Source organism: Anas acuta, chromosome 1 (assembly GCF_963932015.1).
Source record: "Anas acuta chromosome 1, bAnaAcu1.1, whole genome shotgun sequence".
Classification (NCBI taxonomy): domain Eukaryota; kingdom Metazoa; phylum Chordata; class Aves; order Anseriformes; family Anatidae; genus Anas; species Anas acuta.
This window is the reverse complement of record NC_088979.1, coordinates 112,424,151-112,437,233: the sequence shown is the minus strand read 5'-3', so window position 1 is coordinate 112,437,233 and position 13,083 is coordinate 112,424,151. Positions and strand designations below refer to the sequence as shown.

Sequence of the window (13,083 nt, the reverse complement as noted above, 5' to 3'; positions counted from 1 at the left end):
TGGGGAAATCTTAAATACAGATTATTTAACTTCTGAATATCTGGTAGCGCTACTTTATTTCTTATTCCAGTGTTCTGTTCTGCTGAAAAGCTTTTGGCCCCGGTTCTATGGATGAGAAATAGAAATATGAAAAGCTGAAGTACCAACCTCAGTTCACACAGGAGTGTTGGCACAGGTGGTTTAAAATCCACTTAAACAAATCCAGAACCTTAAAAGGAAGATCACTTTGCTACTTCATAAATTAGAAAAACAAGAAAAGCAGATTGGGTTTGAGGGTTATTTCCCATATTACATGCTTGTGAAATTATTGTTATATGAAAAAGAATGAAATCTGACTTGTAAAATCCCTCTTGAACTTCAACAGCAAATTAGTCCTTAATTCTAAGTGACACGAATTGCAGAATCGTAATAAATCTTTCCATCCTGTCTCAAATGCAATATAGATTTGTTTTGGCCTTTTAAGAACGTAAGTGTGTATCTCTAAAAGCAGAAAATTGAGATTCCTGTTATTCTTTACTAGGAGAATGAAGAGTCCAGGAACAGCTTGTTCTTTTAGCAATCTTTTTATATTTTAGAGAGGGAGAAATTCAAATTAATTGCATTTCTAGTTCAACCTATCTGTGTTAAAAGACATAATACCTTTGGCTCAGTTCGATTAGATTTCAGTTTGGTAAGCTTTCTCACTAATATCAGTGAGCATTGAACAGAACGTTCACATTATTATTTTGATTAATGGCAGTCATATCAAGCGGCTAATGCCCAACTAGAGAGGGACATTTACAATCAAATGTTGTTTATAGCTATTCGCATGAATCAAAACACACACTATCTTCTTTTTTGAAAGTTCATTTAGTCTTTGCAACAGTTTTATGTGCTTAACAATAATAGGAATAGCTTTTATTTTACAACCTAAAACGCAGATTCTGGGTGAACAAAAAGCTCTTCAGAAAGTGTTAGGGCGTATAAAATTCTGCTTGTGTATGTATCACAATTATCATATCAGGGTGGGAATAACAATTCTATGTGCTGGGGAAGAACATCTTTTCTTTACAAAGCACTTTCCAGAAAGCAGTGGGCAAGTATGTGTGTTTTTGAAGATACACACGCTGTCTCCTAAGCAATTCCTGCTTTTATGTAGTTTAGCAATAACTTTCACAAACTCTTGATTAGGAACAGTTGTCATTAAACAGATACTTCTCTTGGCTCTCTTTGCTATTTTTCATAGATAAATTTATCTTTGTTTGCTTTTTTTTTTTTTTTTTTTTTTTTTTGTCCTTCATAGAGGAGGGATTCTTATTCCTGGGTCTGATGATTGCTCTGGGTATTTTACTAGTCATCGTGGTCCTGATTCTGATCACTATGAGGAAGAGGATCTGCAAGAGGACGCATGGCGGTGAGTCGCGACCAATGTTTTGAGCCATAGAACCATAATAATATCTTGTCAACAGAGAAGACTGAAACTGCTGAGATACCATTAAGGAGTGTGGGCTGTCATATTGCCAAAATTCATAATGTTTTAATGGTTATTAGAAGTTGACTCAGTTGCATGCAATTTCAAGAGCTGTTTTCCCACTGCTACTGCTAAGGGACAATGCAAGACTGCAAGTCAAGAGGGCAGGATGCAAGCAGAGCAGGATACACTGCCTTGTTTTGCCGTCTTGTGGAAGTCTCAGCAGAAGTAATTTGCTAGTCTTTCTTATTTTCATGGAAGGACAACAAAGGATTAACTGTAGGTCTGCTCATAGAGTTTTTCATATGAGAACTGGTACACTGGTGAGAAAATTCAAGGAAGGGCTTTCTTTTGGTCACAGCATGCATACGCATTTTAAGACACAATGTGATGCGATGGAGAAGTTAGCTCAAACTTGTCATGTGAGCCTGGTTCCTAATGCTGAATGAAGGAGAAACTGCAGGCAGTGCAATGTCCTTGTATGTGTGGTGACCCGATAATGGACCAGCTCAGCTCTCTTCGTTTTGCTATGAACAAAATGGAAAGGGAAAAATAATAGAGAGGAGGAGAAGGCTTAAGTTTCAGATTTGATGGTCATTGCTAATTTTGTTTTTGCATGACAGGATAAGAATTATGTACCTGGCTTTAAATTCTACCATGGTATTTAGAAACACTGTCAGAAGCCAGTCCAAATTGACTCAGTTCATTTCTGAATCTTTAGACACTTCATGATGATGTGATAATTTAAAGAGGCATTTCCAGAACATCAGACATGTCTAGACCTATGGCACTTACTATTAAGAGAGGGGAACCCAGTAGAGCTGCTTCTGCCAGGGACACAAAACTCTTCATTGAGAAGAAAGAGAAATGAATGCTTTTTAGACCCCAAATGTAACCAAATACTACTACTTCATAGTAGAACGTGTTTGAGCTCTGCATCAGTCTTATAAAGAATTCAGAAGAGGAAATTCCATTTGAATTTTCAGACCAAACTGGAAGTTAAAGGACAAGGAAGCACAGAGAGAGAGGAAAAAAAAAAATATTCTCTACTTCCCATCAACGAGCGGTGTTCGGCCACGTCCTGGGAAGCAGGGCCTCAAAACACGTAGTGGTTGTTCAGGAGGAACAGCCCCCTCCCCCACGAGAGCCCCCCCTTTTATTGCTGAGTGTGACATCAGGTGTTATGGAATATCCCTTTGGTTGGTTTAGGTCAGCTGCCCCGGCAATGACCCCTCCCCATCACTTGCCCACCCCCAGCCTGCTGGCTCTTGAGGGCTTGGAAGGAGTCCTGATGCTGTGCCAGCACTACGCAGCAACAGACACAACACTGGAGTGATATCAGTGCTGTTCCAGCTATGAGTGCACAGCACAGCACTGTGTGGGCTGCTGCAGGGAAAAGGTGACTCCAGCTCAGACAGACCCAACACACTGCTGGCTCCAAGCTCTGAGCCATTAGAGAAGTGGATTCTCTCAGCCTACAGCCCCTGTAGCCAACAAGTCAGCATTAATGAGATTGTTCATACCTGGGGCAGAGGGGGAAATTTAGGTGAACAGAACTTAGCAATGGATGTAAGTTTGTTGTACTAGTGTTTATGAACAACAGCAAGATTTTAGGAACTTCAGTTGTTAAGTGTTCCTTCCCATTTACAATGGGTTTTGGTAATGCTGAGATGTGACTTCTATAGTAGGCTTTGTAGTCTTTGGGTGCCTGTTCTTTTAATGTACTGCACTGTATTCAGTGTTACCACTCTTAGCTGCCACGCAGTAATGAGGAAGTCCCTTCCATATCCTTAACTCCCCTGTCAACAGTAAACTTTTGATCCTAGTCTGTTTTTGCAGTGACTTGTTTTTTTTCCTTGATCATCCGTGAAATCTGTTCTCTAAAGCGTAAAGATTCCCCCAGAAGAGAGTAACATCTTGGAGAAAGCTTGTGTCTTGTTTTATCCTCTGCTGTGCTCAGATTCTGTTAGAACAAGAAGCAGTGCCTACATGCACATACTTCTGCACGCACTTTTAAAAGCAGCCTGGCAGAGAGCTGATAGTGCTCACTGGAGGATGCCAATGTCTCTCTGAGGCCATTGTCTGGGGTTTCAATACTTCTTTCATTCTGCACTAGACAGAAAACAAAGCATTTCCAGTTTTGTCCATTTTTTTTTAATTAAAATACAATTTTATTTTATTTTTTTTTAAATCTGTGTGGCTGGGGAGCCTTCTCTGTCAAAGTTTCTCCTCCTCTGCTGCTAAGAATAGGGTTGTTGTTTTCTGCTTTGCTTTCATTTTTGTTTTCTCCCTTCTCCCTGTGGCAGACACTTGAGAATAAGATGAAGAGCTGAGGCTCCTTCCTTGGGCATTTGCTATAAGTACCAGTTACAGATCACATACATGTTTTAGTTCTCTACAAAAACAGCCCGAGTGTTGGGTTGGCTCTTGACAAAGCCTTTCAAGTTTGGCAAAAAGTCATTTATTTGGGAGCAAAAGGGGATGCAAAAACATTGGAAAGCTTGCATCTTCACCCTCTGCCAAGCACAGAGGCAAACCTAGCTGTGTTGTCACTTGATTAAGAGTGATGAGCAGGCTGTGGTGAATCACCTTTCTGCAGATGTAACTATACCTATGCTAGGAGTTTGTCGGTGATACTTTCTGGAAAAAGTTGCACCTTTTCCTAACTGGTTCAGCTAATAGTGCTTCACTGTAGAGCATGCCAACATCAAGCAGTCCAGTTAAAAGCCAGCTGCTTGTACCCAAGCAAAATAAAGGCTCTTAGTCGCAACAGATTTCTGTGGCTCACCTACCGCATACATGTCTCAACCTATATGCTTTCCTCAGCATCCGCTCATTTTTCTAAGACTTGAAGGACGCTCATGTTTCAATCTGGCCATTTGAAGAGCTTTACAGTACGCTCTCAGGAGCTAGCAGCCTGCAGGGGGATTAAATTCCATGCAAAGTGTTCTCTGAAGGCTTGTGGTTTTCTGGAAGGAAAGTTTATTTCACAAATGGATACAGAGGCCAGCATCTTTTTTTTTTTTCTTTTTCTTTTTTTTTTTTTTTCCATCGGTATCCAAGTAAGAAAAAAATTATCTACCTTGGGTGGCTTATGCATGTTTTGCTATGTGCAAAGCTTTAAAAACGGTCAAATAGTATATTTGTGTTTAAAACTTACAATATAGTGACAAAAAAAAAAAAAGGGACTGTTTCTTCTTGGTTGGACTTGATGATCTTCAACGTCTTTTCCAACCTAAATGATCCTATGATTCCCATGACAATTTCTTGGAGCTTGTTATTGAATAGATATGAAGTGACCTAAGGAGGACGATCAGATTAAGTGAATCTGGAAGACAAAATCTTGAAAAGTCAGAGAAGAAAAGACTGATAAAAAAATCTGTTCTCTAGAAAACTCCAACATGGCAATATGTTTGTCCAGTTTGAAAATCAGAACATTCAAGTTTTCCTTCATGTGGAACTTCTCCATTAAATTACTTATTTTATTAAGCATTAAAATCCTTGTTTCAAAATGTTTGTCAGAATACAGACAATGAGCTTTGGAGCTGACAAGGAGCTGAACCTTGGTATACCTGGATTGTAACAAGAGTGCTATAAAACAATAAAAATCTCTGCATTTCCAGCTAGATATCACTTACTACTCTGAATAGGAATTTAAGGCTCCTTGATTATTATTTTTTTTTAATCCCTGAAGTTGCTGCAAATAATAGAGATCCAGCTCTCTTAAGCTGCAGATAACACTTCTGCTGATCAGCTGGAATATATAGGAAACAGAAAAAAAATAAATTTGGGGAGCACAAGATGTCCTGAAAGGCTAGAAAATATGGAAGTCACATGTGGTAGATTCCAGTTATTCAGGAAACTTTACAGGAACAAGAACCTGAACAAGCTTTCCATTGCCTTGTTCTTGTTTACAGTGAAGGTAAGGACTATTTCAGAAGAATCCTCTAGTGGTTATTCATTTTGAGGAAGGCTGTGTTTATCACTTTTGACTTATAAATTACACAAGTTCTTATTTGGTCTGTATAAGTGCTTGTTTCTTCAGTGGGCGTTCTTTGACACACGGCAAGCATCTGCTTTTCTTAATAGTAGGGGAAGAGTTGAGAACAACACCGTAATAGGTCGGTATTATGAGACTTTTCAAAATAGTTTTCCTGAAGTGACAGCTAAATGTCAGCCTTTCAGAGGCCCCCTGTGTCCGGAGCCAGTGGGGCTCACACTGCTCCCAGGGGAACGGGTCTCTGTCAGGCACAGTGTTCCTGTGGGGGAGGCTCCTCCCAGAACCACCTTGGTTCTTGCTGCAATGTGGCTTTAATGTGAGCGAGAGATTCTAGTCCTTCTATTTTGAAATCCCCCAAAATAGCAAAAACATGCCATGGTGTAATTGAAAGTTGTTTTGCTTACAATAACCTCATTCCTTTACCCTACTTGACACTAAAACAAACAACTCCCACCCTAAAAAAAGCAGCATAAAAAAATGTTGTAGCCCAGAAGACCTAAACAGTGTAAAGAGAAAAACAAAAAGGACCTATGCGAACACTTTAGCAGTGGGGTGATTTTGATGCCATCAGGGTTTGACTGCCCATCTGGCATCCCACAGACACAAATATTTCACAACACGAGGGAAGCAAAAGATTCTTTCTGGGTTTCATGACACACTTGCAGACTGCTTCTGCTTGCAGACAACTTCTGTTCCTTAGTAAGTCGCTTAAGTTTGCTCTGTTTCCAAAGCCATGCCTGGTGGCAGTACTTTCCAGTCTTCATCACACACAGAGTAGGGTATGGGTGCTCTTTGAGAGCTTTCCATATGTTAATATTACCTGTTTTCATGGCTAACAGTGGGCAGAGCTTGTGCTCTGTGCGTGTCCCCTTTGCTGGAGAGCTACACTCACCATCCTGTTTTCCATTTTGGAGATAAACAGGCAGGGAGAAGGCAGCTCTGGCTGGGGCAGGCACAGGGGTACCTCTCTGTGTCAGGAAGGTGCAAACACCCTTGTGAAGCATTGGCATGAGGGGCAGAGCAGCCCCTGATGTAGTTGCAGATGTGCCAGCAGGGCCTTCAGTGGCTCCTGCATGAGCATCTGGGGTTGCATTGCTTTGCTCAGAGGTGCTGCCAACCCTCTTGGCAGCATTTTGGGTTTGAGGTCCTGCACCACCGTGCGAGGTGGCCCTGCCTCTTTAGGGCTGTTTGCACTGCGGTGTGGCTTTTTTTGTCCAGAAGGATGAAACTAATCCTGCTCACCACCGACAAGATGAACATACTGGCACAGGAAACCTCTCAGGTGTTAATTCTGTTTAGCAGCTTAAGTATGTGCTACTAAAAACAAAGCCCTTCCTCAGCAGACAGGGAGGCCTTGACTGTTTGTGATTAACACAATAAAAGACTTTCCCAGTCTGCCCTCTTTTATTTGAACAATAGTACTTTGTGTATAACCGGAAAAAAAGACCAATAGCTGAAAGGATGGTAAATTGCATTCCTACTGCGTATATGAAGTTGTCTGGCTGCTTCTATTTCTTGTTCATTCCTTGGTAGATATTATTTATCTGCTCAGTTATGAAAAAATACCTTAGTTGTAGACAGTGTTTTTAGACGAGGAGATGGAAGCTTTTATTACTCTCCTACACAAAGAGCAAGGATGCCAGGGGTTTTATTTTTCATACTTGAACTAAACTTGTTAGCTGTCAAATTTTAAGTAGGCTGCTATGTTGTCCTGTATATGGACCCCTTCTGGATAAATTACTTGTCACTGAAATGAGTGCAAATGGTACGTAGGGCAGATAAAAATGCAATACAAGAAACACTAACTAATTTTGGAAGTCTCTTCCATTGCTACTTTTTTCCAAGCATTTGTCATACTGCGTAGATTTAATAGTTGTCTCCTAATTCCTGGTCATGCTATGCAAGAAGGATTTTTTTCAAAGACACAGAAAATAGCATTATAAATTGGATTTCAAACATCACCATTAAATTCTGAAATACCAAACATCCCTATTTGTGTATGTAGTAGTTTCCAAAACTAGGAAAGTTGGCTTGCTTTTCACCGTTTATAAACAAAGCTAGTATTTGATATGTTCCCAATCACACTGTAATATCCTGAATTTTGCATTGTGCATTAGCCATAATTAAAATTCTGTGGTTACGTAGGTATGTAGTTTGTTTAAAATTCACATAATCTTGTCTTCAGATCAACGGTTTGCAAAATTTGAAATATCGTTTGAATGGGTGTCAGTAGTCATGGTTTAATGGAAACAAAGAACAGTGTAATAACGCAGCCTGTTTCTTTGGAATTTTATTTGTAGGAAATGGAGGATGTTTTACTTTTTTTTTTCTTTCTTATTTTCAGTAAATTATTCCTATTACATGCAAATAGATTAACACTAATCCTGGAAATTTCTCATTCTGTATTCCCCATGACTTCTTTGGAAATACCTTTTTATTTCTGTTCTTCTCTTTAAACATGCAATAAGCCTTTCACTCAGCTGCCAATTTTGTCCGTTCAGAAAGGGACATGACTGTTGTCCACTTACTTTCAAGGTATGTTTTTAAATTTCCAGATGATGCAAGCAGATGAACGTCATGGCATACTTGTTCTGAAGCCTTCTGCTTATTCTGCTTCAGAATAAGAATAATAGTGTACTCTAAGCTAGGCTTAGATGATCCTTAAGGTCCCCCTTGACCCAAATCGTTCTGTTGTTCTCTGACTGGTTTTAAAACTTTGGTGATCGAAATCACCAGGCTTTGATGCAAATTTCCCACTGGCATTATGTTTTCTGCTCCTCTCTTTTTCATTACTTTTTTAAATAAGAAAAGATTGCTGTCATTGTTGGACCATAGTAACTGGATAATTTCCTCCATCAGTCATTAACTAAAGTACACCTGCACATTGATACCTTGTGTAATGTAAATAATCTAGACTGGTTTATAAACCCCTTTTCCACTGCTGAGCTTCACTCTGTGCCAGTAAAGTCTCTTGGCAGCTGCTGCTGAGGTGGGGTGCCTGACTGCTCCCCAGGTGGAGCTGGTTGTGAATTTTAAGAGTATTCCTCCCTGGGGCATAACAAGGACGGGACCTAACATGCCTGAGAGCACCCATCTGGGGCACGCTGGGGAGGACAGGAACACAGATGCTATTAGTGCAGGGCAAGCTGGCAAAGAGCTGTGCCAGCGATGGCTCTGGCTGCACCTGGGGTCGCACCAGCATCCACATGGATGGGGCATCCACAGCTTCCCTGGGCAGCCTGTGCCAGGGCCTCACCACCCTCTGAGTGAAGAATTTCTTCCTTAAGAAATTTGGTCATGGATTGCTTGATGTAATGACCCTGTGTGTGACAGGCATGTGACCCTCCTCTCTGAGGTAAGGTATCACCTGTAGAAAACAGAAGAAGCAAAGGGGAGCAGAGATTGAAGCCTTTCTCATGATGTTTTAAGAAGATGGGTAACTCACAACGTAGCAGGGAAGGTCCTATGGGAGTTCTCTGAAGGGCAGTTCGGACTGTTCCTCTCTGCGTTTTCCCAGAGTGTACTCCATCAGCAGCCACACTGCTCAGCAAGACCTGGGGCAGCAACACGATGGTCACAATTCATCCTTTTTCCTTTTTTCCTTTGTTTTCTAGGATACTAGAGGATTTCCATTCATCTTACCTGACCATTGTGGCCTGGCAGCCTGAAGTCAACATTAAAAGCAGTGACTTCCGTGGCTAGAAAGTAGCAGTGATAAAAGGAAAATACATCAGGACCAGAGCACTGCACTGTCTAGATGGTGCGTTTATCACTGAAAGACTAGCACCATGCTTGTTACCCGTTAATCACAAGAAGCAGGACTAGAGGGAACGCGTAGTCCACCCATCTGCAGCCAGGCTACGTCTGCTATGCTTGTACCAATCTTGGTACCTCCAGTCTCCAAACATATTTGCCTTCTTCCGATGGAAGTTTGAAGATGTCCAGGGATGGAGGCTCTGTGAGCTCTCCGGGGATCCTCTTCCAGCACTTAATTGATCTCAGTAGAGAGATAGGGGTGGGTTGGGGGGTATTTTTGCTAATAGCTGTCTGCAGTTTCATTTGGTGCAGATCCTCATTCATCTTCCTGACATCACCTTTTCTTGTTTCTTATCCAGCTGATGCAACTCCTTTTCCTCAGTTAATGTGCAACAACTGTGTTTCTGAGTTGTCTCTAGAGATATCTCAAACTGTGTCAAATCTGCCAAAGATTGTTGGTAAAAGGTCAATAGGGTCCAGATATATATATTCTAATTTGTCAATAGTGACAGATTAGAAGCAGTAGCAAATACAGCTGAGAAAGTGTTTTAAGTAATTTATTTTTATTTGACTTTTTTTTTGACTTTTCTTTTAAGCACAAACAAATTATTCTGCTGGCCTAAATAATTTTTCCCATACTTTGACTTTGTCATGTGGGATGTTACACCCTGAGATAACTACCCTGCATCACTACTGAGGATTTAATGTTATCAGTGGGAAGTTTTACAGAAGCTGAATTTACTACTTTGCCATGATTTTGGTAGGAGATAAAGACTCTGTGTTACTCATACAATCTGCCCCAGGTAAGACTGGAACCCTTCTCTCCATTTTTTTCTATTTACTTTTTGGTCTTTTTTTTCCACCTAAATGCCTACCCATGTCTGCTGGTATGATCATTTCCAGGCTTACTTCTCTTGTTGCCTGTCCCACCTGCTCACTCTGCTGCAGCACGTGGTTGTGTGAGGGCAGGCTCCTGGGCATTGCATTTCAGCTCATCTTTTTTGTAGAAGGCCAATGCCTAAGCATGCCCACTCCCTCCTGAGTCCTCACTGGACCCCTGTGCCTATGTCACAGCATGAACCTTGCTAAAAACAAGCCTACCTCCGGGTGTGCCAACTTTGTGGCCCATTTTACTGACAGAACAGATAGACAGAGGGACTGCAGGGTTCCTTCAGTAAATTCTGTTATACTCCAAACGCTGATGTTTAAGGTGTTGCTCAGTCTTTGTTTCGTCTTAATATTTGCCAATATATTTGGATCACTGCCAGTCTTTTGGGTTTGATAACCCAAAAGGTGCTTGTGCACCTGAAGTACTCTATCGCATGAAGCATGTGGTGTTTTGGTTTCTGCCTTCTCCCAGATATGTGAAATAGCTGAGGCTGGAAGGAAGCTCTGGAGGCACGTGGCGGTAGTCTTAGCCAACTGTATAAACGGCCTATTTAAAAAATCAACAGAGAAGGTTTGACAGCTGTGAGACTTGTGGCCAATTCATTCAGAGCAGAATTTTTGTTCTGAACTAGTCCAGTCAGAGTACTGCCATCCAGAGTGGCTGCCTTTCGAGAGGCAAAACTTTGTGCATGCTCATGTCCACGTGTATTATTGAGAGTGTGAGGGGTGATATTTTCTGTGCAGGTGCAATATGGGTTATTTATTTATTTCATTTTTTTCCTAGCAAAAAATACCTGATCCACTCCAAACACCAACTGCTTTGTATTTGTCTGCTTGTAGATTTGAGATACCAGAAACCCTTCCAAGTTGGGCTTTTTTGTAGTCTCGATTTGCAGTTTCCTTCTTTTCTGTACAGAAAGCAGGGGAGTTTTAAGGTGTTTCTTTTTCTTTTTCTTTTTCTTTTTTTTCAGAAAAAAAAAAAAAAATTCAAGTGAAATAAGTTTTGAGATGAATTTACATAAGTATTTTTAACCACAGCACCTGCAGTTTGCTTCAGATTTGAAAATTTCTTTGGTTAATCAAATGTGTATTTTTAGTGGTGTCTCATGTTTGTTGCTTATTTGTTCTATATGTGACATTTTACCCTTTACTTATGTATTGACTGTCCTGCTTTGTGTATGTGCCTTTGCTGAAAAGAAGCCAAATAAAGTGACTTGTAAAGTAAGACCAAATGATTCCTTTTATTTGTAAGTAGCACTCACAGCATGTGTGGGCTTCTGTAAATCAAGCAGAGTAGAATGACAGAAGCATCATGCACAAGCTCTAAGTACGTGAATAATTTCTCTGGAAAAGGCAGCAGTGGCCTGCTGCGTTCTTAAGGACATACGACCTCTTGGAAGTTAATTGTGAAGCAATGTTCTTTGTTTGCTTTAAAAAAAAAAATGTAGTGAGAAACTTGATTATAGTTAAAAGCATGTAGCAACACTCCCGTTTCCCCAAATGAGTTCATGGGACTAGGTCGTGGGTCTTGCAATACCAGTGAAAGGCAGCAATTTACAGTCTGCCTGAGCTCCAGCAGATGGTGGAATGGGTGATTTCCAGAGATTTTGAGAGCACAACATAAACTGCCACTTAGATTTTTCTTTTGCTACAGATAAGTTCTGAAGAACTTCTTAGTAGAGGCTGGCCAGAAGTACAAGTCTCACTGCTGACATATCTCATCTGGAGAGGTGGGAGTTGGTAGTTTCTCCTCTTGGCTCTCCGAGGCTGGACAGCAAAGGGAAGGGAGACAGCTGGCAGCACCACTTCCTGGAGCACAGTGCAGGGCAAACTTTGTGTTTCCCAGGGAGAAGAGCTGTTTTTCCTATGCAGACCAGCAGAAGGGCTGCTCGTTATGGCCTGGGAGTTGCTGGCAGAACTGGCCGGGTGTTGCTTGGCCCCACCACTTGAGGTGCATTGTGCTAGCAGAGTGGGGTAGGAATCAAGAAGCCAGGGCTTTGGGAGTTCAGGAGGGGTCTGATATTCATTAGCAGGGTTAAATCACCTTCAGGAAACTAGACTGGTCATCTGTAAATTTATAGAAGGTTAACAAACGCAGAATAACAACTTTCCTCGGGAAATGCCAAGGTTGTCTGACAATTGCTTTTTTTGTCTGGCTGCCTGCTCCTCAGAATCTATCAAGATGTTTGCTTTTCTTCTGAGGTCATAATGAATTTAGTTCCTACAGATGTGTCCTCTCTTTGTGTTCTTTTGTCCTGGGCATGCTCAAGGATGCTATTATTCTAAGTCTTGGATTGTGCTGACAGACAGGGCAGGAAGGTGATTTCTCTGCTAGAGAGAACAATTTCTGTGCGCAGCTGCAATGATGGAAAGAGTGAAAAGCCAGCAGGCAGGGCTAGGCTTCTAGCAGAGATGGAGTTTGCAAAATGGAATTACCACTTTTGATGGCAATATCAGGATGTCTTTCATTCTTGCCTCAGCTGTTTTCTCCTCGTCTTGCTGCACTGACCACTCAGCTTGACATCAAGCCAGCTGCTCCAGCTGCTTCTGAACTGGTGAATGCATGCTTGGGCTTTTACCTGTATCCTTATGTCATCTTTCACTGATACAGGAATTTTGCTTCTGTACAACATAGCTCCAGTTTCCCAATCTGAAAAAATAGATTTCCTGGATGCTTCCAGGGAACTTTTTCCCTTTTCTGTCATCCCATGTGGTAACTAAAATGCCTTTTCCTTTATCAGTGTGGCAGAAACTGTTCTTAGTCTGCTGCATAACAAGATGTCAGGGAAGGAAGTGTGGGATAATTATAGAAGTTACAAGGCTGTACCTTTTTTTTTCTGTTTTTTTTTTTTTTTTTTTTTTTTCTTAAGATGGGCTGAAGTTAGCAACTGAGTTGACGCTGGGCGAGAATGTGCATGTTGATGTTTATCACTCAGAAAGGGTTAAAGAAGCTTTTAAGCTGAAAGAACATAAATGTGTATTTCTGAGA

At 41.1% G+C, this 13,083-nt stretch overlaps 1 protein-coding gene across 22 annotated transcripts in view; it reads left to right on the top strand.

Annotated features, from left to right (window-relative positions):
- Positions 1-13,083, top strand: part of LOC137861774 (OX-2 membrane glycoprotein-like) — a 49,110-nt gene that overhangs the window by 4,764 nt on the left and 31,263 nt on the right. For 21 of the 22 annotated variants that reach the window (XR_011099859.1, XR_011099843.1, XR_011099857.1 and 18 more), the window contains exon 5: positions 1,283-1,393. Coding sequence is in view for 2 of the 22 variants with exons in the window: in XM_068693316.1 (XP_068549417.1) it covers positions 1,283-1,393 (111 nt within the window). In the remaining 20 variants the exon portion in view is untranslated. Of the gene's footprint in view, positions 1-1,282; positions 1,394-9,064; positions 11,058-13,083 lie in introns of those variants that run through there. The other variant, XM_068693323.1, reaches the window with a different exon arrangement.